Source organism: Cetorhinus maximus, chromosome 15 (assembly GCF_964194155.1).
Source record: "Cetorhinus maximus chromosome 15, sCetMax3.hap1.1, whole genome shotgun sequence".
NCBI lineage: Eukaryota > Metazoa > Chordata > Chondrichthyes > Lamniformes > Cetorhinidae > Cetorhinus > Cetorhinus maximus.
In genome coordinates, this window is record NC_135893.1 from 20,576,119 (window position 1) to 20,603,932 (window position 27,814).

Genomic DNA, 27,814 nt, shown 5'->3' on the forward strand with positions numbered 1-27,814 from the left:
CTGCATTTTAAATTATTTGAATTGTTTTACTGCGGATCAACGTCTGTTGAAACAGGAGGCAAGCTGTCTCATCTAACTCCTAGCCAAGCGAGGTGACACAACAAGATGCTGTGCAGTGGCAACCAATGCCTGATACAAACACCTGTAGTTTTGGGTTCAAATGGTATCTATACTCACACCAAATGTCGTTAAATCTATATTGATGTGCAGCTTGGTCGAACCCCATGAATTTTCACACGTGGCACACTTCAGCCTGTCAAGTTGGATTGGAGCTTTCGCAAAGCCAGCCAGTTAAGCAACTAACGGCAGCCAAGTTACATCAAGCCCTGTGCATTTCACTCCTTGCGCACTGCATGCATGGGTGAACCGTGTGAGCTGTGAAACACAGGGTGAATGAAGAGCTGTATATTGATGGTGATTAATAGACCACCCAACTAAAACACTGGAGTTGGCTCCACATGGGAAAACAGTTTGGGTGGGGCGGGGGGGAGGGGTGTAAAAAAGACTTAGGGATGGGCAATAAAAATGCTGGAATAAAAACAGAAAATGCTGGGAAAGCTCAGCAGGACAGAGGAACAGCGTTAACACTTCGAGTCCATATGACCCTTCCTCAGATGCTGGATTGGTCGGCAATGCCCATGTCCCAAGAATTTTTAAAAATGCCTGCTCACTAGATGGTGCTTTTCTGCCCAGGGTATCCCAAAGTGCTTTCAGTAAAGTACTTTTGAAGTGTAGCCACTTTTATACAGTAGGAAATGTGGCAGCCAATTTGCACACAGGAAGATCCCAAAAACAGCAACGCAACAATGACCAGATATTTCTTTTTTTTTTACTGATGTTGATTGAGGAATATTGGCCAGTACACGGGGGATAACTCCCCTCTTCAAAAAAAAAGTGCCATGGAATCTTTTATATCCATCTGTAGGGGCAAACAGGGCTTCAGTTCAACATCTCATCTCAAAGCCAGTACTCTGGACATTGCAGTACGCCCTCATCACTGTGCTCGGAGTGTAATTCTGTTTCCTGCGTTCAAGTCTCTGGACTGGGACATGAACCCACGACCTCCTGGCTCAGTGGTGAGAGTGCTACCCAGTGAGCCGGGGTAAAGAGGAAAATGGTGGGGGCAAAGCTCTGAGCTTCAAACTCTGGGCTTGCCTGGAAGTAGTGAATGTTGATAGTGTCTCTGGGAGACTGGGGAGAATTGGGGGAAGGACTTTGTCATGCGAGTTCGCACAGGAACAGGAGTATGAATTATCCACTGTAATTGGACAATTGCAAGGAGCTTCCATTGTGGTGAAATGTGCACACAGGTATAAGGAGGAAATCTCTAGTAAATGAGCTAGAAGAAGGAAGCAGGGAGCACCGGTTGAGGTTAGGATTTCAAACCGAATTTATTAACAGTTTTTCAAAAGACAATAAGAAAGCAGACACAAGGCAACAGTCAAAAGTGTAAATTGTACAAAGATATTTAGCTGCAGAATGCATCAGTCTGAGTACAACATTCAGTACAGACAAAGAGTAAGCTACCACAGGCTCATGACAAAGCAGGCAGAGAGAGGGTTAAGTTGCGTAGCATATTTACAGCTGTACAGCAAGACTCCATTCTACAGCATTTCTACATAACTTTTCACGATTACTTTAGTTAAACTGCAGGTTTGTACCTTCTACGATACCTAACATACACATAAGTAGCTGTTGCGTTTTGCCAATTTACCTTTTGGCATTAACGTCCAACTATCCATTTCCCCTGCCCCAAACCCAGCACCCCCCTCCCAGCACCCCCCTCCCTTCCCATTCCCCGCGGTTTCTCCTCTCCTGAAAGGCACTGACTCTTGGGCGACATGATGTTGGCTGCCTCCCAAGCCCTTCACCCATTGGTCAAGCGGATGCCTGTCAGGCTACTTGTGTTCCCAGCAGGACTTACTGGAGAGTGATCAAGGAGGGAGAACTCTTCCTCCCACCCCACTGCACCCCAACAACTGAGGGTCGATTCTAACACCCACCACAGACCCGGCTGAAAACAAGTGAACTCCGTACATCCTGCTGTGGAAGGCTCCATTCCATGTGGATGTCATGTTACAAACGGAGCCACAAAGCAAGGAAAGGGATCCAGTCTTTAAATCTGATCTTTCATTCCGTTATTTCAGTGCCAGACCCATCTGTCTATTGTCACCTAGATTCAGTATACATCATTTGTGTCTTTCTCCAGTCTTTGGCAGGAAGTAACAGCCTCATTGAGCAGCAGAGCCTCAAAGTAAACGATTTTAGAATAAATCCATTTTCCTTTTAAAAATAGCATATTTAAAACTTGTATCAGTTTTTTCCCCCATAATAAGCCCATTTTCAGGGTGTTGTGTAGTGGTTTAACCTGGTGTGGAGGGAAAAGTGGCTTAAAATTTTACATTAGGCCTTCTTAACAAAAAAGCTTCCAAATGGTATTCTGATAAAGAGTCTGTACGGGTTTGTATGTGTCCCCTACATTCACCCTGATCCCTTCAGGAAGTCTATTGCAGGAGACTGGGTGGTGCAGTGTGTGCAACCAGTGATCCCCCACTTCTAGGGGCCTGGGTTCAGATCCAGTCCAGGCTGTGGAGATGAGAGTCTTTCACTGTGCAACCTAATGTGAAATAAATCTGGGCAGCTCCAGAGAGTCTGCCCACACATCATTCATTTACAGACAGCTTGGCCTTATGAGGCTTGGGCAGAGGAGAGAGAGCTTTTAGTGGTTCTAATTCTACTATTCCTGAGCATGTTTGATAGGGACCGTTGGATGCCCTAATTGGAAAGTGTTCAATTTCCTCACCTTGATGAGCATAAAATTAAAAAGAGCAAAGAAAATGGTTGCAGTGTCACATCTTTCAGATTTGGGCCTTTACACATGAGCAGAGCTGTACTGAACAACAATTGCTGGTTATAATAGACTAGATCAGAAAGTAGCATGAGATGGATGTTGTCCAGTGTATAACTTCTGCCTGACTCAAATCTTCTAGTCCCTTTCACCTCAGGTGTCTGTTCTACAAACTCCTGCACAAACAGCTTTACCTCCAGTTTTAGAGAATAACTGTCCCTGTTTCTAAATGATTATTTACAAGTTGAGGTAAAGGGTGGTTGCGTGAGAGTGTTTTAAGTTGATTGTGTTTTGTTTTTGATATTGTGAAAGGCATCAAAAGTTAACAAACTATCCCTGGGGCAGTGGGTTTATGGGGTGGATTCTAATCTCAGGCAACGCACTGGTGAGGACACCTCACCTTTTCTACTCGTTCAAGCAAGCTGGCCAATACTTCTGACCACATCGTACATCATTATCTTTGTTCTAAGCCTGTGCCTGATGAATATTAACAATCTGAATGGAGACACGGATCAAATTTAAGCCTCATCAAAACAGATAGTTCTCAAGGCTGGAACAGCAAGTTTGGCTCCTTAGCATTGTGCAGCTGAGTGTAGAGGAGAACTTGCACTCCATCATCCTTCAAATCTACCATCACTGATACTACGTCCAAATTACAGAGACGGCTTAAACAGCAGCAGCTCGGTTTGCCTTCCCCTTAGAATCTGGAGGCACTAATGCCGCCCTCGTTTATTACAGTTTGGTGGTTGTCTCTGGTGCCAATACAGAATGTGACTGTCGCAGGTGAAGTGTTTGAAGGGATTTGGCACTGGGCCAATGGTTCCCACCAGAGAAGAAGAAAACCTGCATGTCGACAGCATGAATGAATAGGAACTCCTTAATCTCAGCACAACAGATGCTGTTGGAACTCGTCCTTTGAGTCAGGGACCTGGAGGTCCCTCGCTAGACTGTCAGGAGACCTTGAGGTGACATTATATTGTTATCACCTTGAATCTTTCCTTACCAAAGGAAACCATTCAACCAGACTATTAGATTTTTTTTTGGTGCAGTAATTCAGGATAGCTTTGTTTTTGATTTCCAGTCACACATCTAGACGATTACACAATCATTTTGTAATAGGTTATGCCAGCCAGATCCCTAGCATATGTTGTCAACTCAAAAAAAGATTCTTACTTCTTAAGGGTGTAATGTGAAGTGGTATTCTTACGTAAGATAAATTACAATTCATTGCTAAGATTAAACCTCAACACCTCAAGAAGAAAAGGAAAGATAATATAGTTATCAACTGGTACTGAAACTCTGCTAACAAAATGTTAAAAGCTTCAATAACACAGGGACTTAAATATGCATGGAGGCATCTTTAGGTACAGCAACATAGTGGTTGTATTACTGGAGTAGTAATCCAGAGACATGAGTTCAAATCCTACCAATCAATTAAATTAAATTTCAAATAATAAGCTAATGTCAGGGATGGTGACTATGAACCTACCAGATTGTTGTAAAAACCCAGCCGGTTCATTCATACCCCTTTAGGGTATTACCCAGTATGGGGCTTTATGTGACTCAGCCCTTTGAGCCTGCTCTGCCATTCGATAAAATCATGGCTGATCTGGTTGTGGTCTCAATTCCACTTTCCTGTCTACGCCCCCCGCGCCCCCCCCAAACAATCCTTGACTCCCTTGTCTACGAAAAAATCTGTCTAACTCTGCCTTGCATAAATTCAATGATCCAGCCTCCACTGCTCTCTGGGGAAGAGAATTCCACAGACTAAAGACCCACTGAGAGAAAAAAATTCTCCTCAGCTCCATCTTAAACAATAGACCTCTTATTCTTAAGCTGTGTCCCCTGGTTCTAGAGTCTCTCCCACAAGTGGAAACATTCTCCCAGTACCCACCCTATCAAATCCCTTCAGGATTCTATATGTTTCAATAAGGTCACCTCTCATGCTTCTAAACTCCAAAGGGCATAGGCCCAACCTGTTCAATCTTTCTTCATAAGATAAACCCTTCATCCCAGGAATGAACTCCAGTCCCATAGCAATGTGGTTGAACCCTAACTGATTTCTGAAATGGCCTCGCAGTTGTATTCACCACCACCTTCTCAAGGGCAATGAGGGACGGGCAATAAATTCTGGCCTCACCAGTGACACCCACATCCCGTGAATGAATATAAAAAAATAAGCCTTGAAACATACAGCCTTAGGGAGGGTTCAGTAAACTCAAATCAATTTAATGAAAAAATGAGGCCTGTGTGAGGTGCATCCAGCTTGTAGATGAAGAAGCTTGCAGAGAGAGTAAAAGGACTCCCGCTCTCACTAACAGTCAGTATCACAAAACAAGTCAAGGCAGTCAGAATTCCTGAGGAAGGATCAATGTTCCCGAAAGTGCATTGTCTGAACCCTGAAATGATCTGCTGAATGCTCACTCCTGGTAAATGTGTACCTAAAGAACTCACGTGGATGAATGAATGAAATTATTTTCTGTCATGCTGAATTTTGGAATAGTCGTGCAACTTCTGTGTGGCGGGGTCTAACGTGTGCAGAATCAACGGCCAACTGCATGAGCATTATGTGACCATTGAGTTGTTAGACGCTAATATTTCATTAAATTTCCTAATCCAACGTATTGTGCTGCAGTGTGAAAAGGTGGGAGCATGCAAAAATGATTCTGAACACAGTTATATCTCCTAAGCAGGAGATTGTTAGCCCAACCTCTGAAAAGCATTTAACTGATTTTCTATCAGTGGAGGGCAATTGAGGGAAGGGGGGAAGTGGGGAAGTGGAAGGGTGGGGGGCAGGGAGGGGAAATAGTGCCAGCTCAATCCCAGCTCTGGGAATTCTCACAGCTCTGGACATAGAGACCCACGGACACGTAGAGCAGCAGGCCCACTGTACTTCATGGGTGAAGGGAGATGGTTATGCGTATTCATGCTTTACACTGTTGCTTTCTGCCCAAAGACACATTTCACCAGCTTGTAAGGACCTTGCGTTAGACTATGAAACAATGTTATACACAGCGTTTAATCAGAGATGCTGGGAATCACAAATCAGTTTGAAAATATCGCTCCATACACAGAAAAAATTTTAAAATGAAGAAACAATTTTTTTTTGTTGAAGCTGAACCTGTTGGGACCCCGTCGACCCAGGTTTGGTTGCAAATCAAACAGCTTTCACAAAACGCGGTAAAAGAGACCTACTGAGAACTCGCCGTGTGCTCTAGTGATCTATGCTAAACAAAGCAGTAGAAATCTGCACAGGTGCGTCACACTAAATAAAAGCTCAGAGACATTTTATGCCTGTACTGCGCCAATACAAAACAAAGTGTGTCAATTTAAAAAAATACACTCTATGGTGTTACAAAAAAAACCACAAATCTCCAACAATAAACACAGTTACCTGTATTCATTTTTTTTTTCATTGCACTATTCCTCTGGGCAATTCATATAAATAAACATTTAAAACAACACTTTCACTGTTGAGAAAATTCACAAAGTGTAACAGAAAACAATACTGTAGGTAGGAAAAGTGCACAAAGTTGTTTTATACATATAATCTAATTCATATTCTATTTCATTTTAAATAAATTGTCCCAACCAGAACAAAACTCCATTTTAATATTTACAGAACATTTTTCCCCCTTAAAATGTGTGATTTTGTTTCGAGAAACAGAAAGTTGTAACCACCATTATTTTGATATCAAGCAATACGCATCAACACACGACACCTACTGTACAGGCACAAGGGCAGAATCTGTCCTCTACTTGTAACCAAGGTCACCTGATCTGTTTATAATAATTACAACATCAAGGTTAAAAAACAAAGGTCAGTGTTACCATGGAACCCAATCACAGAAAACAATCAGCTTCCTTCCAAACTGCTCAGGTTCTGGTTACTAGATGCAGCATCTCAACAAAGCAATGTTTGATTGGTTAAAAGATCAAAGTAGTTCATATGGCTCAACACTTCCCTATCCATTGCATTTCTAGGAATATTTTTCACCGTAGAAAAGTTGAATGTAGTATAAAGGAATATTTAGTTGCCATTTCAAGTTATTTAATAGTAATTCACTGGCAAGCTAACCCTGGCTGCTTAAAAACTGATGTTAAAAAAGGGAGTCCCGTGGGAGCACAGCTTGCTTGGCACGCATTTGCTGATAAATCTTCCCAATGCGCCTGAGTGGGTTTTTTTCTCTGTAACCAAGGCAATGAGTTTTGCAGCACCAATGCAAAAACCAAATCAGGGCACACGACTCACAGGTTTCTCATCTCAACCTAACAGACAGCCTCGGACATAATTAGCCCCTGTGCAGTGCTGGTGAAAGCAGAGAAGGTTTTGCCCAAAGTTTAATTGTTTTATTTGGTGACTTATGTAAAGTTTCCATTAAAGCAAAGGATTCAGAACATGTCTTTTGACTCCATTTTTAAAAATTATAGACTTGTTTGTTAAATGCCAATTGTATTGGTAAACCTCCTCCCCTCAACCCATGCTTGTTTAAATATTCTTCATTTCTTTGTAATGTACTCCCATACAATCTCCTTTGTAGCTTCTTGGACCTTCCTCTTGGTACTCAGAGAACGATCTGTAAGGGTGGATGTGTCCATGGCAACTACCAATGTGCACCTCCAGCTAGCAGAGGGTGTTGAAGAAAACCCACAGCCCAACACTTCATTATCTCCTAGCACTAATATTTCCAAAACTCACAACCTTGACTCCTTAGGTGTTATCATGAGATTCCCACTTGGGACACTGTGCCGGACTCCCCATTGAGAATCATGAATACTTACAGCACTGCTTACCTGCCAATGGCAAAGTGACTGACCTGGGTAGGATTTGGTAATGTATCATGTCAAGTCAGGGTGTGAACATTAGCCAGGGCTGATATTCACAGCCAGTTTGCCCTTGCAGGCTATCAACAGAAAAGAGCTAAGAAGAATTACATTAAAAATGGGTATCTTTTAAAAATCAAACCCAACTATAGGGAAATGATCAATTCTTAATTACAGGCAATAATTTAAAGAATGTTTAGGGTCTTATAGGAAAACGTTCAGATCCTATAGGGTGCTGATTTGAAATCAGAGGTTTACAGCACTCAAACTTAACTGAGCATCTCTGCTTTTAATTGGAGAGGAGGACACTGACTTCTTATTTGAAGACTGGTTTATGACCTCTCAACTCCAGCTTCTGTTTTCTTCCCCTTTCTCCCCTGCTCTCCTGAAGTCACTGACTCGCAACGTACAATTTCACAGCTGCCAGCAACTTCCTGTACGTCAGGTAATAATTATAGAGAGTGGGTGTTGGAAAACTCTTTGACTGGGGGTGGGCATCGATGCCAACCCCAATCCTGTGCTCAACCCAATGTCTACAGCACAATCTAGCAGGGATCACTCGATATTGTCAGGAATGGGAAACCCTGGTCGGATTTGCCCTCCCTCACCCAGAGGTGTTGAGGTCAATTGGAACACCTAGTGAGAGCAGCCAGTTCAGTAAAGACCTGCTGGTCTGTACCGATCTGTACCAGGCCAGGGAGTGTATTCACCCACTGAACCACCAAGGACACTAACCCTTAAGAGTGTGGAATGTTTGTGAATTACAACTTAGTCCCATGCTTTACAGTGATCACATTAAGACTGAAAAATGTGGAGAAAGGATCTGTTCACACAACACAAAATAAATTTTAAGCACTGTCCTTTTCCTCTTTCACCATCAATGCCAGCTGTACACACGCAGTCATAAAGAAAATAGCTCATCACCCCACCAATGTATAGTCAAAAGAGGCCCAGTTATCATCACTACATCACCCAGCCAGGCTAGTTAGTGCTGTTTCCCTAGCATTCATCTATCTTAAGGCTGATAAACTCCTGTATGCACTTCCTGTACTGAAGCTCAGTGGGACTGCTGCTAGGATATTGACCTGGCTGGCCAAACGGGCCTTCAGTCTCCCGCATCTCTTCATTCATTCTTGCCAGCCGCAATCTATGGGCAAAGAGAGATAGCAAATTAACATTTCTCAGGCAACAAGGGGAGATTGTTCTTCAGCATGGAAAAACGTCAAATCGCTTCAACGTGAACTTTGGAGGTTAACATCTTAATCTGGGGACCTGGGCAGAGGTAATGTGGCTTCACCAATCACCTTATGCCTATGGAATCTGGGCTAAATTATGGCTCAGATTTACTGAATGAATCTCGCCTCTTTCTCTCCAGATAATTAACCTTTATGAAACTTTTTGGTATCTCAAATGGGTTTCCTACTGGGAACAAAACTGTCTAGTTGGCTCACTCATTTAATGGACCGTTTGTGCACAGTCTGATGAAGGGCTAATTCTAACCTTCAACAATGGCAGGAAACAGGCAGCTAGCCAGTTATTATACACCGCAGCCATTCTCTTTTCTACTGGAGTCAATAGGAAGGGAAATAGATGAGGTATAAACCTGCTTAGCTACCCCACCGTTTTCTGCCACCGCTTAAAGTTATCAACCCTCAAGTGTCAGCAGCCACTTCACTGTGGAGAGCATCTGAGCCAAGCTGATCCTGTCCTTATGCACCACTCCCAATCATCTTAAACAAACCTGGATTACAGAATTGAAGCTGAGCTCAGCTGCGGCCAGGTCAGGAAGGCCTCTGGAAGCGAAGGGCCCAAAGTTTCTCCCTATCAGGCCCTTGCTGCATCTCCACGGCAACTGCTAGAAGGGGGCGCAGCAAGGAAATGGGGCAGAAGCTGGGTCAGGTAAGAAAAGATGCACCCCTCCTCCCCACTCCTCCCCAGGGAAACGCTGGTAGGGAGGCAGGGGGCAGATCTGCTGCCTGACGCTTTCCAGGAGGCTTATGTCTGGGAGAGTTTCTGGAAAAGTTTTGCTCAGCATGACACTTGATGGATTCAAGGGAACCATGCCAAGAGGTATTTATAGATAACCTCACAACAGCGCCCAATCCGGGTGCATCATGAGATAATACACGGAGTCAGAGGTCACCAGCAGAACAATGGGAAATGTGGAAGCTGGAAAATGTGGCCCAATTCATCATCTTTCACTTGGCCATTGGTTTTTAAATTTGATAATAGTAACCATTTTCACTGAGTCAAATGAAATTAGGAACCAGGATTTTCAAACAATGGCTCTTAAACAATATAAACGAATGCAGGTTTGATAACAATAGCAGGACTGAGGACAAGAGGAAGAGGCTTACAGCGTCACTATGTCCGCATTGGCTGCTTGAACAGCAATGCTGAGTGGATCCTGCCCATCATCATCCACTGCGTTCTGACTGGCTCCTCGTTTGAGAAAGAGACAAACCTGGCTGTAAAATAGAGTTATACAAAGTTAGAAAATGTGGGCTCCATACTAACTTTCAAAAGTTTACATTTTGATAGTGCCTGTAATGTAGTAAATCTTCCCAATGCGCCCGGCACGAATCAGTTTACTGTCCTAAGTCAGGGACTAGGGGTGGGAGGAAACATCACCTTAGTCAGAGCTAGGCAGCTCAGGGGTGGAGTCAGGAAGCACTTCTTCATACAAAGAGAAGCGGAAATCTGAAACTCTCTTTCCAAAAAGCTATTGAGGTTGGGCGGGTGGGGGGATGGGGCAGGGGAGCCAAAATTTAAAAACACAGATTGATAGATTTTTGTTAGGCAAGGGTATTAAACGATATAGAATTCAGGCGGGTAAATAGAGTTAAGGTGTAGGACAGCCAAGATTTTATTTAACTGAATCGCTGAACAGGCTCAGGGGTTGAATGACCTCCCCCTGTTCCTACTTGAGTGCATTTATTTATAGACTGCAGTCCACTTCTGACTGATACAGAGAAGCCTGTCAAAGATTGAGAATGTCAGTCTTCAAAAGAGCGGCCACAGACTCGATAGGCCGAATGGCCTCCTTATATGCTGTAACATTCCATGATCTCATGAATCCACGATCCTTGGGCTGAATGAAAAAGGTCTTTGGAATCCAAATTGCAATTTTTTCTGAAGTTGTCTCACCTCCAAAGCTGAAGGCTGGAACAGGGAATCTCGAGGAGGTGGTTACGTGAAAAAGGTTTAGACTTGGAAAAAGTAGGAAATAAAAACAGAATAGAGAGCGAGCAGAGGAGAGAATAGGAGGTGTTAAAGGACAACAGCGCAAACATAGTGAAAACATACATTTCATTGTAAACTGTGTCTAGATGCTTAATATTACAGTGATGTTTGTGCAGTTCTGTCACAGCACAAAAGCTGAAATCTGAAAGATCTAGTTGGCCAAGAGGCTGGCCAGGATTTTCCGTGCCCGCTGGCATCGGGCGTGTTTGGTGGCGTGAGCGAGAAGGCCAAAAGTTGGTTTCACGTCGTCGTGAGACCATTTTGCAATTGTCCGCTCAGCCCGTCAATTCCGGGCCACGTTCCTCGCCATCGGACGTCGGGAACCTCATTGTAATACATCAGCATATCATTTTAAGGCCAGTGTGCCGGACTCATGCCCCCACCGCTGGATCATCTGCCCACATTGGGTTTCACAACAGCACATAAGCAATGTGCACCTGGCAGGCTGCACTTCGCTCGGGACTTCAAGGTTTGTTTGCCTATCTTGCTTCTGTCAGCACTCGCAGTCATCAGCCCCAGGCTTCACAGACAGCACCACATCACTTTTAAGGGAGCTCATGGGCAGATCTCTACCTACCAGACTAGCCATATGTGGGTGGCTTTTCAACTGCTGCAGGGCAAGGTCTTGCTTGTCGAAGGGGGAGAAGTGGTCTCAGGCAAGAGAAGAGGCTGCAGGACGAGGGCTGTACTGGGGAAAGAGGGTATCCTGTGGTGTGTTTGGGGGCCACATGTTGATCTGTGCAAGTGGCCTCAAGGTGGTGAGGGATGAGGAGGCAGCCTCCAGATGGACATGTGAGGGTATGTGTGTGAGAATGGGTGGTGATGTCCCTTGAGCTGGCAGTGAGTGAGATGCCAATGAATGTGCGATGGACTTGAATGTGTGAGTTTAGAGTGATGAGATGGGTACCATACCCTGGTTGCACAGATGAGATCATTCATCCTCTATCAGCATTGGATGGCCAACCTCTTCTGTGCAGCATTGGCACTGATCACCACTGCCATCGCCTACCAAGGTGGAGTGGTAATGTTGCTGCTCCTCCTGCAGCCAGAGTGGGGGTAGGGGGAATCACAGCGGCCTCCACGGTGTCCAAAAGGCGCTCGAGGGCTGCAGTCTTCTTGCCTTTCAGGGCCATGTCTTCTTTGCTGCAGCCCTGGGCTGGAAGCACTGGGCCCAGCTGTACTTTAAATATGGTGCCTGGCGTGATGAAGTGGTGAGGTGACAGCGTGGCAGGTGAATCAGGGCCCACCGCTGTCGAAACGGCGTGTGTCCCGGAATGCATAATTAACGCAGTGTGTTTGGGATGATATGGTGTGAAAAGCCGCCATTCCGGCCGGCAGGAAAAACGTTTTTCCCACCCACTACCGCACATAGTGCAAACCTGGGACAACTCTGCCCACTAAGTCAAAGAAAGAGACATTAGAAGGGGTGATCAAAAAATGTGGTGAAGCCTGTGGGTTTGAAGGCAGAATGCAAGGTAGTGAGGGGAGCAAATTCCATTGAGTGGGAGCCAAGCACCTGAAAGCTCAACAGCCAATGAAAGGGAGAGAGGATACTCAAAGCCAGAAACAAAGGAATGGGGAGGGGGCTAGAGGAGGTTACACTGATAGGGAGGGGCAAGGCCATGGACGGAATTCATTAAATGTGAGACACCGACGCACCAGGAGACAGTGCAGATCAGTGAGGAAAGGGGCAATAAACAGGTGGAACTCGGTGCAGGGTAGGATTCAGGCAGCCAAGTTTTCAATAAGCTGAAGTTTGTGGAGGATGGAGGATGGGAGACAGGTCAGGACAGGAAGTAATGGATTGTGGAGATGATAAAGGCCTGTGTGAGGTTTCAGTGGTAGATGGACTGAGTTGGGATGGCCTTTGTGAGGGAAAGGATAGGGCGTCAGAAGGTTTTTGGGTCGAACTGGATGCTGAAGTTGCGAACAGTTTAATTCAGCCTGAAGCAGTGGTGAGGGAGGGGGATGGAACCATTGGTAAGCGCCTAGCATTTGTGGCTTCAGTCTTTCCTGTGTTTAGTTGAAGGAAGTTATGGCTCATCCAGGACTGGATGTCAGACGAACATTCGCACAACACAGAAGTGGTGGAGAGACTGATAAAGGTTAAGGGTTAAAAATATCTTCAAAAGGATTTCAATTATTCTCTAAATGCTAACCAGCCTTTGTGGGTTTAGCACATGCTCCTTACCCAGTATGTCCCAGATAGGTGGCATGGTGGATCGGACCACGGCCCCGAATGTCTTTTTGATTTACGTCAGCCCCATTTTGAAGTAGAAATTCGCAAGCAACAAGTGAACCCTGTTGAAGGCAAACAAGGTGAGAAAGTTATGTCTGATGAAGGATTGCCAATCCAAGATCAAGAAAGATGATCTAACGAGAATGTCTAACTAGTACAGACTGAATGCAATGCTCAAAAGTTCCCTGTCTATCTCCCCTCCTGAATGCTAATGTATGATTTTACAGGCACCTTCACCATTCATCAACTGCACCTTCCAAACCCATAACCTTTATCGCCTAGAAGGACAAGGGCAGCAGATGCATGGGAACCCCACCACCTGCAACTTCCTCTCCAAGTCACACACCATCCAGACTTGGAAATATATCACAGTTCCTCCATTGTCGCTGGATCAAAATCCTGCCTCTCTAACAGCACTGTGGGTGTACCTACACCACATGAACTGCATCAGTTCAAAAAGCCAGCTCCTCACAACCTTCTCAAGGGCAATTAGGGATGGGCAATAAATTCTGGCCTTGCCAGTGATGCCCATATCCCAAGAATGAATAATAATTTTAAAAAATCTTCCTGCACTTAATCCAGCCCACTGTCCCTCATCAGTAACCCAGGGCAAAGCTAGCTGAAGGGTTATCTCACCTTCAGTGATTCTCAACTGAGACCAATCCTATCCCTGTCTGTTATCCACAGTTTAGTGACACATACATCAGCGCTCTAACATCACCCATCATCAGTACTGTAACATAACACCTCCTAAAATCGCTTTCCTTTTAACCTCCATTATCCTGTTCCCAAGCCAAAATGATCTTGAACCCTCACATAATAATCCCTTGAAACACATGAAGGTAAAGTGCTGGAACCCACCCCAATGACCGCTTGGATTAATGGAGTTTTATTTTCATCCTCGTCATTGACCCAATTGACATCAGCACCATGGGCCAAGGCCTCAGCCATGACTGCCAGATTGCGAGCGTGTGCTGCCTTGTAGACAAGGATCCCTGGGTGCAGCTCTCGGAGATCCTCAGAGTCAGAAGCTTCGGGCTCGATCTCCGCCTCCCCACTTGACTCCTCCGAAACTTCGCTCACTGTGAGTAGTAAAGTGACAGTCAGCCATTATTCAGTCAGCTCGGCCGCTTACTTAATCCACTGATTAGATAGCACACAATTAGGAGGGCGCAGTATAACATTAATCTGGGGTGGAGGCTCAGTACAGCTGTGTGCAGAATGACTTCAGCTTTATCATCGATAATACGACCCAGAGATACAGGGCTGGGCAAGATCCTAGACGTGCGAGTGTTGCAATCCGCTATAATTTCCCAACCTTGTGATATCAGAAACCCGAGTCCTCGCTGCCCAGAGACTTCCAGCCATTCCAGTGAACAGTTAGAAAACAGTAAATAGTTCAGGCCAGAATCTCCAGCCTGTGCTGCTGGCTAGGAGCGTGAAGTTGAACATTACTCCAGATTTCGTACTGCTGGCTGACAGTGTGTGTAAATTCAGCACAACTCATTTACATAATAAAAAATATCATTCCAAAAAAAAAGCAACAATTCTTTTTAAAAATTATAAGGCGTGTGTTCTCCTCTCTGGAAGGTGTTGTTGGCTGTTACCCCATAGGCACTGGCAACTCTGCTGTACACTTGTCCTGCTAGCCAGTTTTCTTTAATGAGTATTAACAGGCTATTTGGCCTTGGGATACATCACAATCTAGCTTTATCCTGTACAGTCCATCAAAGTACACTTTCCAGCAGGAGTCACTGGACTGTGATCAGGAAAGTGGACCAAACCTGATTGTAAGAGATCATACTTTAATTCTTAAAAGCTACTTCGAGAGCCAAATTCATGAGAAAGATGGCACGCTACATATATTTTTGGAAGGGGACGTATCTTGTTGAGATACTTTATTCCATCAAAAGCTCAGAAAACGACACTGATCCTCAGCAGTATTTCTGAGCCAAGACCCCCACCGGAAAGAAATCCAGGAACAGGACTAACCTTCTTCTGTGACACTGTCCACCACCGTGCCGAAGACCAGGATATCGGTGCTGCCATCGGTGCTGCCGCCCAGGCCACTGTCGCTGCTTAAACCTGCAGGGCCAGCAGACAGAGAACAAGAGGAAGTTCAGTACCTTTACACTGGCGAGGTATGTCGAGAAGACAAGTGTTATAGTGTTCGCAGGGAAACCACAATACTGGAGCACAAGCATTAAAATTGCAGCCTGCACCTTGTATTCAGTCACTGCTGTGTACCTGGCCAGTACTCTGTATGTGGTCAGCACTGTGTACATGATTCATGAGAATATACTTACTACGAGGCCCAGCGGTTGTGTCAAAGTAGGAAAACAGCGAGTCGAGTTCATCGGGACAAAACAGGGAGTCTCTTCGAAATTTCCTCTCCAGCGCCGCTGCTGTGTTTTGCCATGACCAACACAAGAAGAAAAGCCGTGTTAGCCAAACAGGGATAGAGGGAGGGACAAAGCTAATGCTACAACCCACTTTTATTTCCACTCCAATTATCTCCGCTGCTTTCCCAAAGGGGACAGACTCACATTGGGCACAGCTCCTTCAATAATTCACACATGATCAATCTTCAAATCTTTCATGGGATGTGGGCATCACTGGCAAGGCCAGCATTTGTTGCCAATCCCTAATTGTCCTTGAACTGAGTAGCTTGTTAGGCCATTTCAGGGGGTAGTTTTAGAGTCAACCACATTGCTGTGAATCTGGAGTCACATGTAGGTCAGACCAGGTAAGGAAAGGACATTAGTTTACATCATTTGTCATGGTCACCATTACTGAGACTAGTTTTATATTCTAGATTTATTAATTGAATTTAAATTCCATGAGCTGCCATGGTGGGATTTGAACCCATGTCCCCAAAGCATTAGCCTGGGGCTCTGGATCACCAGTTTAGTGACATTATCACTACCCCATGGTCAGTCGTCATGTTCACCTCTAGGTAGTGAGCATTTGTTCATCTGCCCCGATCTGGTCCACGTACCTGTTTTTATCCTTAATGGGCACTAAATGACAATTAAGGGTCGGAAGCCTGCTCGATTATTTTTTCTTTTCCTGGTTCCACAGTTGCCATCCCAGCTGGCATTAGTCAGCTCAGCACAGGGATGATACCTGGTCTGTGGGACTGAGTTTTACACTGGATAATGCACTCAATTATCCTTTTGAGTCTTCTATCAATTCGAACAATCCATTTTACAGTAAGATTTTTGGAGTATTGTGTGATTTGTGTTAGAGGTACAATGTTGTTCCTCAGATTAGAATTCTTCAAAACTATTGTAATTATCAAGGCTTAGGAAGGAGTGGATAAAAGAAATGAGAATGATGGGAGAGTCATCCAGAGGACAGTTAAAAAAGCCACAGGGGCAACCACCCAGTGGTTTGGTTGGTCAGTGCACGTTCAGGTGTGGTCCTGTGCCACAGAGGAAGATTCCAGGCTGGCTCTGTGTGCCGGATTAATAGTTAACCACCAGAGTGAATAGGGACACAATTTGCCTCAGTACCCAGGGGTAGGGGAGGGAAAAGGCAGACAGAGTTCCTGCTCCTATTGTAAACTAGAGACTTGTTCTAGATGCTGATAGGGTCCAATGAAGAGGAGTGGGAGGAGGTTTGGGTGGAGTATCAGATAAGTTGGACTGAACGGCCTGTTGTGCTATAGACTCGGTGAGTTGCACATGGAGTTGAATATCAACTTGGCTATAATACGCCAGCAGCTTGGACTATCTACAAGTGAAGAATAGCCACTTGAACGTTGTATGGTGGCCTGTCCATTCCTGTGTAGCCCAAGTTGCACCTTCAGGTGAGGAGGGAAGAAAATTTAATTAAAGAAAACACAAAATGGAGCCAAAAGGAAGAAAGTGACTTGGATAATTTGGCTCTTACCTGCTGCGAATGTTGCTGGTGACACACTGCCAGTGTCCTGCCGATACCTCCGCCGAGCTGTCGGAGCTTTGTTGGAACTGTTGTGCCGTCGGCATTTCTTGACACTCCATCGCCGCGGTTTCCGTTCGGCATCCGTAAGTGCATCAGCGTTTGGCAGCTTCTTAAGGAACTTCTTTTCTACATATTTGGCTTTTATCCAGGCTTCTTTCTGCTGCCTAAAGCATTTTGTAAATTCAAAAATGTGTTAGAAACAAGCTGAGCACCAGCCCCCCACCCCCAAACACTAACCATCCACGTGTGGAGGGTATGAACACGAGATGTCAGAGACCCGGGAAGATTAAACATTTCTCAAAGGGTTTCCTTTAGCTCCTGCAACACAGTTGTTACACATACTCTCTGCTGTGTTATTGTGTGAGCTGGAGGGTCTCAGGTTCAACTCACAGTATGCGTTAAGTTAGCTAATTATAGCCAGGGAGCACAACTCTTCTCTTCAGTGCCCCTGGACTATGGGCAAGAAAAATCAGCCCATGTTCCTTCAATAAAATGCAGGCATTGAGTAGCGACAACATGTGATGACTCTCACTCAGCGGCAAATATTCATTGCCCAGGTTTAGACATGATTGGCCACTTGGCTAAGGTATTAGACAAAGTCGAGTAGCGGAGGCAGATTCATTTGTGGCTTTCAAAAGGGAAATGGATAATTACCTGAACAGAAAAATTTGCAGGGCTATGGGGAAAAGGCAGGGGAGCGGGACTAGCTGAGATGCTGTTGCAGAGAATCAGCACGGACACAATGGGCCGAATGGCCTCCTCCTTCAGTGCCGTAACCATTCTATGATTCAGCAGAACTTGAGTCCAGCAAGAGGCAGCGCCTTCAGGAGCAAGTGGACAATATTTCAAAACAAACATTGTTTAAAAAAGGCCCCTCGTCAAAGAATGTCTCTGTTCATTGTGGGCCACCGGATTCTCCACGGCTACTGCCAAATGTTGCTTTGTGACAGGAAGATAGCCTGCAGAATGATGGATAATGTCACATTTAGCTCCTCTCCCAGAGTCTGAGGTGAGTCACTGCTTTTCTGGAAGGACCTGAGAGCTGAAAACATGGCCAGTAGATCCCCAGGGTGGTAGATAGATTCAAATCAGACAACCCACCACCATCTGGCAGGGAAGGCAGCACTACAATCACCAGTCCACTGGGAGCAAGACTAAAATTCTTAATGAGGTATGGTACGCTGTTTGGCTTGGAGAATTATTTCAAATCTGACCTTGTGCTTGCCGGCTGTGGTTTCTTCAGTCCATGTTCCCCACATCGTCCTTCGTAAATATGATTAATAGTGTTGTTTCCAAGCTCACACATCAACTGAAAGTGAAAATTTTAATTTTAAGCTGCAGAAAATCATTCAAAAAAAAAGTTGAATAAAATGTAAATTTTATCAAGTGCCAAGATTCAAGTTACCTTAAGTAATTCTGGCTCCCAGGAATCCAATGTGAGAGAACGAACCTTGGAACACTGGACACCAAGGCTCCTTTTTTAAAATAGAAAAAAAAAGGAACAACATAATAATCAAAGACGTCTCGATTATTGATGCTTGTGAAGGCAAAATGAAGCACTGTATTACAAGGTCGTACTTCCCCACAGAATGTGCAGCGGGAAATCAGGTGGGGGGTTAGCAGTTTCTGTGTTTGCTTGTCCATAATGAAAGAAAATTCGTGTGGGCCCACTGACCTGTTGGCTGAATTCTTTCTCTATGTTACCAGTGCACATAAACTCTGCACTGGGACCCTGAAGTAATAAAATCTATAACAGGCTCTTTATATTCCAAGACTGTAAAGCTAAAACTACGCACTGACCAAAGGGCTGAAAAATGCAACTCCCACAATTAGATGGTCACCTATGGAAATGAACCAAATTTGTTAACTGGGAGGGAGCAGTTTTGAATCTAGCTTTTTTTCCCCTCATACTCAATTAATCACAATCAAAGGATCATGCAGCACAGAAGGAGACTATTCGGCCCACCGTGTCTGTTCTGGTTCTTTGGTCCAGCTATCCCATTAGTCCCACTCCCTCGTAATTTCCTCATAGCCCCACAAAAATCCCAAGGTTAGTTTTTTATTTCTTTTTCTAAGTTTTGTGCTCAACATGATGTGGAATGTTAACGCTGAGAAATGAAATACTTTCCCATTTCTTGGAATCCAATCATAGCATCTATCATCCCTCTTCCCAATCAGGTTAGCGTTAACTCTACTGATTCCAGCCTCTATCATTTTTCCACTTCCCACCCCAGCCATCCTGTGGTCCCTCCTAAGTGAAGCTGCCAGTTTAATACTGATGGAGGTCATTTTAATTGGTGTCGGGGGCAAAAAATGGGCGATTGCAAATGAGCAGTCTAAAACAAAAAAAACTTGGATGAGGTATAGAATGAATTCACTTTCACCCAAATTTTGATCTCCTTCTAATCTGAATTAGAAAATGGTTCTGTATCAATAAGAAATAGACAGTGAGAACTCCGAAACTCACTGCCCCACAACAGTCAGTTTTAATCAGCCACTACACTGTGTCTGGTGAAGATGTAATCAGTTTACTAATAATGTTGGAATATTGCTGCCATGGTAGCTTGAGGGGAGCAGCTGGCTACTTAATCAAGACTAATATTAAAATCATAAGTAAGTGAAAAATTTATGGATTCCAAAAAAAAAGATTACTCTTTGCTTGAGACTGTTTAATCAAAGTGACCAAGAGGTTGTGTATTGTTTGTTTGATCTTTTCACTGCTTCCAATGTGATCAGTCACTCTGGGGAAATTAAAACAGCGATTTACTTCAGTGCATTATCACCAGCTGGAGCCAAGTATACAGTCTGGAGCATTCAGGAAACTCAGCACCAGTATCAGTGCCTCAGATTGTCGGCAGGTCCAGAGAAACCCTGGGCCTCCCCGGCTGCATTTAAGTGTAAGGCTCATGAACTGTTGCACTGAAAGTGCAGCAACAGATACTCAAACCTCAACAACTTATTAGAATTTAAAAAGTCAGCGTCTAAACTACAATTATATTTATAAATTTAAAATGTGAGCATGTCCCTTTATCCCTGCCTCTTTTCCATGGTGTCTCTTATTTTCCACACACAATCAAATTCATTTTCCCACTCTTTTTTCTGTTAAGAAAATACATTTAAAACTCTCATTTACCTGCTTTCTACTGCCTTCCATCCTCTACGGGTTCAATACTTTTAAAAAGGTTTGTAAAGCAATTTCAAGGGTGTCTCTTCCAGCCAATTGAAAGCCCAAATGTGAGAAAGGTTTAATCCCCGGTCATATCCGAGAATTAGAAATCTGGGAATTTACCTGTGAATTCCAGAGCACTCGATGCACAGCGTTATACCAAGGTTGATGCTGGCCCATCGAGGGTCAGCTTGTCCGCAGTCGCAGCACTGGTCATTCCCGGCAATGCCCTGCACCCGCTGCAGAATGCTCTCGCCCTTCACGCTGCGATCCCGGGAGTCGCTGGCAGAGTCGATGCTGCTCGTGGATGGAGATGCGGTTCTGTCCAGCCTCTGCCGGGGAGATACGGGAGCAGATTTAAAGTGGGGGCAGGTCTGCTGCATTCTCACGGGGAGCTCCACTGGCAGCTCACTCTCGTCATGTCAATAATCTTACAAACAACAGTCACTACTCTTAACACCAACTGCTTGGCATGAAACTCTTTGAGGTGTTACAGCGCGATAATGCGTTATATACTTGCAGCGTATTAGTAAAAGAATGTGTTTGTGAAAATTAACAGTCAACATTGACAAGTAATGCCATGACTCCAGAGAGCAGCACATAATCTAGACTGACATTTCAGTGCAATACCCTGCTGCACTGTTGTAGGTGAAGTCTCTTTGATGAGGCATTGAACTGAGGCCCAGTTTGCCCTGTTGGGTGAACGTAAAAAGATCCCAGTGACACTATCCAAATCCAGTTCTCTTACAGTTCATTTTCTGGCCACAGGATTTTCCCTAGTCCATTCAGAGCAGTAAATATGGCAACAGCTGACACTCCATGTTGGAGCTCTGACCAGTGAGATACAGATTCACAATTAGCAGTGTTAGGTGTGTTGTGGTGGAGTATGTGTTAGGCTGTCAGGTCACAGAACCTGAGGTACTTGCAGTGAGGTGAGGAGTAGAATCAGGATATTTAAGTAAATTATAAGCACTGCTGACAGCCAGTCAGAGATTATGCTGTTTTATAGTAACAGGCAATGTAACACACGATGTAACATTATTTAATAACACGGTGTTTATCTTGCTAGCCATTGCCTAATGGATGTAAAGCCTTGAGGAAAACTGTCAGATGCTGAGGCTGTCTTTAATCTGTCCTGTCACAAATGTTCTACCTGCTCAACTATTCCCTGTGGAATAAGCACTCTTGGCACATCTTGAGGTCAAACTGAGGCTAATTGCTGTTACGCTGAAAAACCTGTCTCTAGATTAGTAGCTGCTTTGAATCTCTGACACCTCTCATGGGCAATGGGGGTGTGCTGGTGTTATCAAAGGCAACAGGAAAATCCTGTTCCCACACTCAGATTTCAGATTAATCAGTTGTGATTTTTTTGTTACTTTACCAACATGTAATTTGAAATGTTCAGGTGCAAATACAATACATATACAGTTTGCACATGAGTGTATCATGTATATTGATACAATAAGTGTCAAACATGACTGAAGCGTAAACAGCTACCTGACGGGGTAGACCGGGCCTCGGATTAACATCTCTTTCGAAAAAGGCAGTGCAGCGCTCCTTCAGTACTGCAGTGAATATTAGTCCAGATTTTGTGCTCAGGTCTCAGGAGTGGGATTTGAACCTACAGCCCAGAGACGTGAGTGATACCAATGGAGCCACAGCTGAGGCCAGGCTGGTTTGTGATGCTCTGAAGATTTAAACAGGAATTGGAGGTCAAATAAAAAGGCCAAAGTTTCCGTTGCTGCTGAAATGACCCTCAGGGTGGGAGAAATTGTCGGAAAGGTTGTGTGGGACTTACGTTGATGTAGTTGTTATCCGGGCTTTCTCTATATGCAGTGGCAATGCTGGCTTGCACTGCCTGAATCCAGGCTAGGCGCAATTTTTCAGAGTCTGCCTGCAGCATACAGCTCCTGTAGAAATCAAAGTGCATGGTCAGCTAAAAATCTTAAAGACCGGATGATATTTATTCTCTATAAGAAGCCATATTAGGTTTTATGTTCCTTTAGTGTCTTAAATGGAAGATTTAAAATGATTCCCACACACATCAGAACATGGTGACTGCTGGTTTTTGCTGAAAGAGATAGGAGCAAGCCTAGCAAATTTCTTAGCTTGATTCTCATGGAGAAAGTAAAATCCATGAGCTTAAAGTGGCTTTAAGACTGCCCCCCCTTCCCAAGGTCAAGACTGATCGCAAATCTAATCTTTGTCTTAAAACGACAGTCAGACTCACTTTGATTGGGACACAAGATAAAGGGGATGGGTCTGCCCAACTCATACAAGGGTTGGAAGCTGAAACTCTCGACTTCTATTTCCTGGCTCCAGACCTTCCCGAAGGTTGGGGAAAAGTCTGCACAAGCCAGGAAGCGGAAAACAAGGAACCGGCCTGTATCAGCAGGCCTCAGTCAACATAAACGGAGCACGCTGTTACTGCCGGCAATATATTGGTACCCAGGCTCTGGGGGCAGGGTTTCAATAGACGTTAATGACCTAGACTTGGCTATACAGGGTACAATTTCATAGTGTGCTGATGACGCAAAGCTCAAAAATATTGTCGACAGTGAGGAGGATAGTAACAGAATTCAGGACTGTTTGTGAAATGGGCAGATGTGTGGCAGATGAAATTTAATGCAGAGAAGTGTGAAGTGATACATGTTGTTAAGGAAGAATGAGGAGAGACAATATAAGCTAAATGATACAATTTTAAAGTGGATCCAGAAACAGAGAGGCCTCAAGTGTACGGACACAAATCTCTGAATCATGTAAGAAAAATAAACCCAGGATATTGAGCATCTCCCTGTTAGAGATGTTTTTATCTGACCCTCACTATTTTAAGTTCACAGGTGGAAAAATGGCGACTGGGCAAGATTCTGCACAGCAGTCGCTATTTCCTGCTGTTCACTCACTTGTTTGGAGAGACAACCTCAAAACAAAAGCGTCTCTCGATGTCCTCACAGGGTTTGACGGAACAAAGTCGCAAATCGTCGACCACCACTGTTAGTGCATCCTGAAAGTTAAAACAGAAACAGACATCAAAAGTGGCTTATGGATCATGGGTTGCAGAGAAAGAATGTCATTTCAGTCAATCGTTCATTAAATTCAGATCAATAATGGTCCCCCAATGATAATGTTAGTAAAGAGCTGCCCAGTGAGAGTTTATGGTTGAGAAGGTTCCTTGATTCAATCCCCAATCTTTGCTAGTAGCTTATCTCAGGTTAGGGAACAGCAAGAGTATGTAATCTGTGGGGGCGGGGGGGGGGAGGAGGGTGGGACAAATTTGGGTGGGATTATTGCTCCTAATCACCATCTGTTGACTTTTGCTGACAAGTGTATGTGTGGATTTTGGATGAGGACAGAATTGTGATATCCTGATATTGGTGCAATTTTTGCTAATCAGGTAGTTGTTGGGTTTTGAAACCCATTGGGCAACCACCTGTGCGTGTATATAATGCCGATATAGAGTGGTACATCCGAAGCTGCTTCACAGGAGTGTAATCAGATAAACACTGACCCCAAGCTAAAGGAGGACCCCAATTTAACAAGGTCAGCTGATTAGCAAGGTTGCAGATTAATATTACACTGTCCTTCCCAGGATGCCTACTAGTAATCACCGCTGCCTAGCAACCTCAGACTTCTAAGAAGGGCGATCAGCACAGCTGGAAATGGTATGCAGGATGGGCAGACTTCAGTTAGTGGCTCATCTGCCTTGTCAAATGCTGTTAAGGGACTGAGATGCCCCCTGGGGTGGGTGCCACATGAGATGGCTGCAAGGAGGGTGGCCCTCTATGCCATTGCCCAGATCACAGAAAGCCTGTGAAGAGTTTGAGGCAAATGGGCACCAATGGATTGTTACTTCCAGCAGGGTGCCAGTTCTGTTCTGCTGGGCGAAACACTTCCTCTGGTCCCAACCTTCAGCATGCAAAGTGGATGCTGGCAGGATTTTAATTACTGCCCAACTTCCACTGCTACTCACCTGCTTTACAACATCACTGAAACAATTTACACACATAAGCCCCTTTAACGTAATAAAATGGCCCAAGGGACTTCAGGAAGGTTATCAAACAAAAAGTGACGCTGAGCCAAAGAAGCACTTTCAATGGTATTATCATCGCTGAATCCTCCACCATCAACACCCTGGGGGTTACCATTGACCAGGAACTGAACTGGGCCAGCCATATAAATACTGTGGCAGCAAGACCAAGTCAGAGACTGGGAATTTTGTGATGAGTAATTCACCTCCTGACTCCTCACTGTCCACTGTACGAGGCACAAGTCAGGAGTGTGATGGAATACTCTTCACTTGCCTGGATGAGTGCAGCTCCCACAACACTCAAGAAACTTGATACCATCCAGGACAAAGTAGCCCACTTGATTAGCACCCCATCCACCACCTTCAATATTCGTTCCCTCCACCACCGTTGCACAGTGGCAGCAGTGTGTACCACATACAAGATGCACTGCAGCAACTTGTCAACCCTCCCTGGACAGCACCTTTCAAACCCATGATCAGTACCACCGAGAAGGACAAGGGCAGCAGATTCACGGGAACACCACCACTTGAAAGTTCCCCTCCAAGCCACACACCATCCTGACTTGCAATTATATCACCGTCCCTTCATTGTCCCTGGCCCAAGACCCTGAAACTCCCTCCTTAAAAGCACTTTGGATGTACCCATACCAAATGGGCTGCAGTGGTTCAAGACGGCAGCTCACCACCACCTTCTCAAGGGCAGTTAGGGATGGGCAATAAATGCAGGCCTTGGCAGCAACACTCACATCCCGTGAAAGAATAAAAAAAATTAGGACAGGTGACCAAAAGCTTGGTTGAGGAGGTAGGTTTTAAGAAATGTCCTAAAGGAGTAGAGAAGTGGAAAGGTTTACGGAAGGGAATTCCATGGCTGGGGACCAAGTCGACACGGCCATTAGTGGTGGAGGGAAGGGATTGGAAGATCCACAAGAAATCATATTTGGAAAAGGACAAGTTTGAGGAGGGTTGTGGGACATGAGAAGGTTAGAGAGATAGGAAGAGGAGAGGCCGTGGAAGGATTAGAACATGAGGGTGAATTTTTTTTTAATAAAAGGTGGACCAGGAACTAATTAGGCCAGTGAGCATATGAGTTTATGAGGTTGGGATCAGAGGCAGCAGAGTTGTGGATGACCTCAAGTTTATGTGCAAGTGGAAGATGGGAGGCCAGTCAGAAGAACATTGGAATAGCCGAGTCTAGGGGTAACAAAGCATGGTCTAATGTTTCAGCAGCAGAATTATGTTAGACCATGACAGTGGCTGCTATTGCAAAATCGGGCTTTGACTTTGGCTGCAATGCCCTATGATATGAAATAGTTCACTGACGCTCAATACCTGGGCTTACACATGCAGAATGGCCAACTTCGTGAGGTACTGGAGCACTTCTGGTATCCATAGCACCATAGCCCAGTACCAATCAACACCTCCAGAAGGGGAGAAAATTGGAGGGGAGAAGTACAATTGGAAAGAAAGCTTGTACTTTAGACTTTTATGAAAATAAAACCTACTACTCAAATTTATTTGAAAGGACAATTTTCAGTGCTGTCCTTTCATCTCACTCCCACACACTCTGGATGCTGTAGGCATAACTGTGAAGTCAAATTATAAATTCAATCGGTGTAGAATTACAGCTATGGTTTTCAGAAATATTAAAGATTATTATTGCTGTGTGGATGCAGTTGTTTTTCCCATTTTTTCCGCCTATTTGACCACAGCCACCGTGTTTGAACTGTTCAATTGCAGTCTCCCGCATGACAGCAACAGTCCCTGCTCCGACAACGAGAGTCACTGGACAGGAGCTTACTCTTTGGTGTGGGCAAAACATCTGGATTTTATTTAGGCAGGGCGCTCTGTTTGTGTCAGGCTTTTCATCTCAAGGTCTGACTAATTGCTGACAAACCCCCTTAGACTTCAGGTGATTGCAAAGACCTCAGCTGCAGCAGTGCAAGATAAAGAGCTTAACTAATGATGACTCAGGGCACTGGTGCAAAGTTTAAAAGCTCACGCAAGGAGCAAATGATCTCTCTGGAAAGTCAAGTTACCATCACACTGTGGACCTCATACCTTCATCTTCTTCTGGTACACCAGTTGACTGTTTTGTATAGAAAACCACCTCCTAAAAATACATTTAAAGGAAAAAACAATCACAGTTAAACTCCATTAGATATATTTCATAATTAAACAAATGCATGGAAACTTTAAAAATAAAATGTCCTGATGTTGTAAAGTTCTCAGGTTACTTTGTGAAGCCAACAATATGGTAGTTCCACTTAAATGAGTTTCAGATTTAGGTCAGGCTGGGGCATAAAGGATTTCTGCTACTATTAGCTAATGGCTGCCTTCTATCAATGATAACCTATATGTCAAGAACAGAATACGAGCTATCAATTTTCCACACCAGCCGGTTACTCACGTCGACAGGATTAATAGGATGGTGTCTTAGGGGACAACAGAACAAAGCAAGTGTGCGAGTGCTAGCCTCCAGTGATAGATATGTTACTGCCATAGGACTGGATTCAGCATACTCACAAAGATAAAGGTACAAGGTTGAAACCTTTTCCCGGCTACAATCACAAAGACAAACAACACTCTTCCTTTACAGGGTTATAAAGAGGAAAGGCTCCCATTATGGAACCACCCATCCTGGGAATGCAGACTGGAGACTTGAGTGTGGAGGCCTGAATGCTTGATAGGATTGCTGGAAACATTAGCAAATTGGCATCTTCCTCTCTGGTCTGATTTTTTGACCCTTCATCTAATTGAGTTTTGCTCTACAAAGTATACCTGATATGCATGTATTAGTATCTCTTAACATATCGAAAATATTCTCCTACTGCAGTATATATTTGGCATTATATTACAAATGAATTAGGAGCAGAAGTAGGCCATTCAGCCTACTCCGTCATTTAATAAGATCATAGCTCATCTGATTGTGGCCTCAACTCCACATTCCCTCCTGCTCCTGATAACCTTTGACTCCCCCCTGTTAGTCAAGAATCTATCTGCCTCTGGCTTAAAAATATTCAATGACCCTGCCTCCACTGCTCTCTAGGGAAGAGAGTTCCAAAGACTCATGACCCTCTGGGAGAAAAAAAATTCTCCTCATCTCCGTCTTTAAAGGGAGACCCCTTATTTTTACACTGTGTCCCCTAGTTCTAGTCTCTCCCACAAGTGGAAACATCCTTTCGACATCCACCCTGTCAAGTCCCCTCAGGACTAATAAGGTCACTTCCCATTGTTCTGAGCTTCAATGGTTACAGGCCCAACCTTTCCTCATAAGATAACACCCCACTCCCATCCCAGGTACATTGTCAGTCCAACCTTTGAGAATCTAATCTCTCAAGCATGAGCCAGGGAAACCCAGAAATTGCAGTTTCAGCCGGGTGAGAAATGTTACAGAAGTGAAGGAACTAAATAAGAACTGACTGAGCATCCTATTTTGATCATTAGGGAGGGCTGATGAAGTCTGGGCACACTCTTAGAGCAGCCTCTAAAAGATGCAAACATCTTTAGAGTTTGTCATGCAGG

General features: G+C 44.4%; 1 protein-coding gene across 1 annotated transcript in view; it reads right to left on the reverse strand.

Moving 5' to 3' along the window:
• acap3a (ArfGAP with coiled-coil, ankyrin repeat and PH domains 3a) overlaps window positions 1-27,814 on the reverse strand; it is a 331,316-nt gene that overhangs the window by 12,859 nt on the left and 290,643 nt on the right. Inside the window, exons 12-24 of the mRNA XM_078558003.1 lie at window positions 26,351-26,402; window positions 23,169-23,269; window positions 22,064-22,175; window positions 20,389-20,597; window positions 18,505-18,574; window positions 18,314-18,408; window positions 17,049-17,263; window positions 15,461-15,559; window positions 15,147-15,239; window positions 14,016-14,236; window positions 13,107-13,216; window positions 10,030-10,140; window positions 8,758-8,819 (exon numbers count right to left, since the gene is read on the reverse strand). Coding sequence (XP_078414129.1) covers window positions 8,758-8,819; window positions 10,030-10,140; window positions 13,107-13,216; window positions 14,016-14,236; window positions 15,147-15,239; window positions 15,461-15,559; window positions 17,049-17,263; window positions 18,314-18,408; window positions 18,505-18,574; window positions 20,389-20,597; window positions 22,064-22,175; window positions 23,169-23,269; window positions 26,351-26,402 — 1,550 coding nt within the window. The remainder of the gene's footprint in view (window positions 1-8,757; window positions 8,820-10,029; window positions 10,141-13,106; window positions 13,217-14,015; window positions 14,237-15,146; window positions 15,240-15,460; window positions 15,560-17,048; window positions 17,264-18,313; window positions 18,409-18,504; window positions 18,575-20,388; window positions 20,598-22,063; window positions 22,176-23,168; window positions 23,270-26,350; window positions 26,403-27,814) is intronic.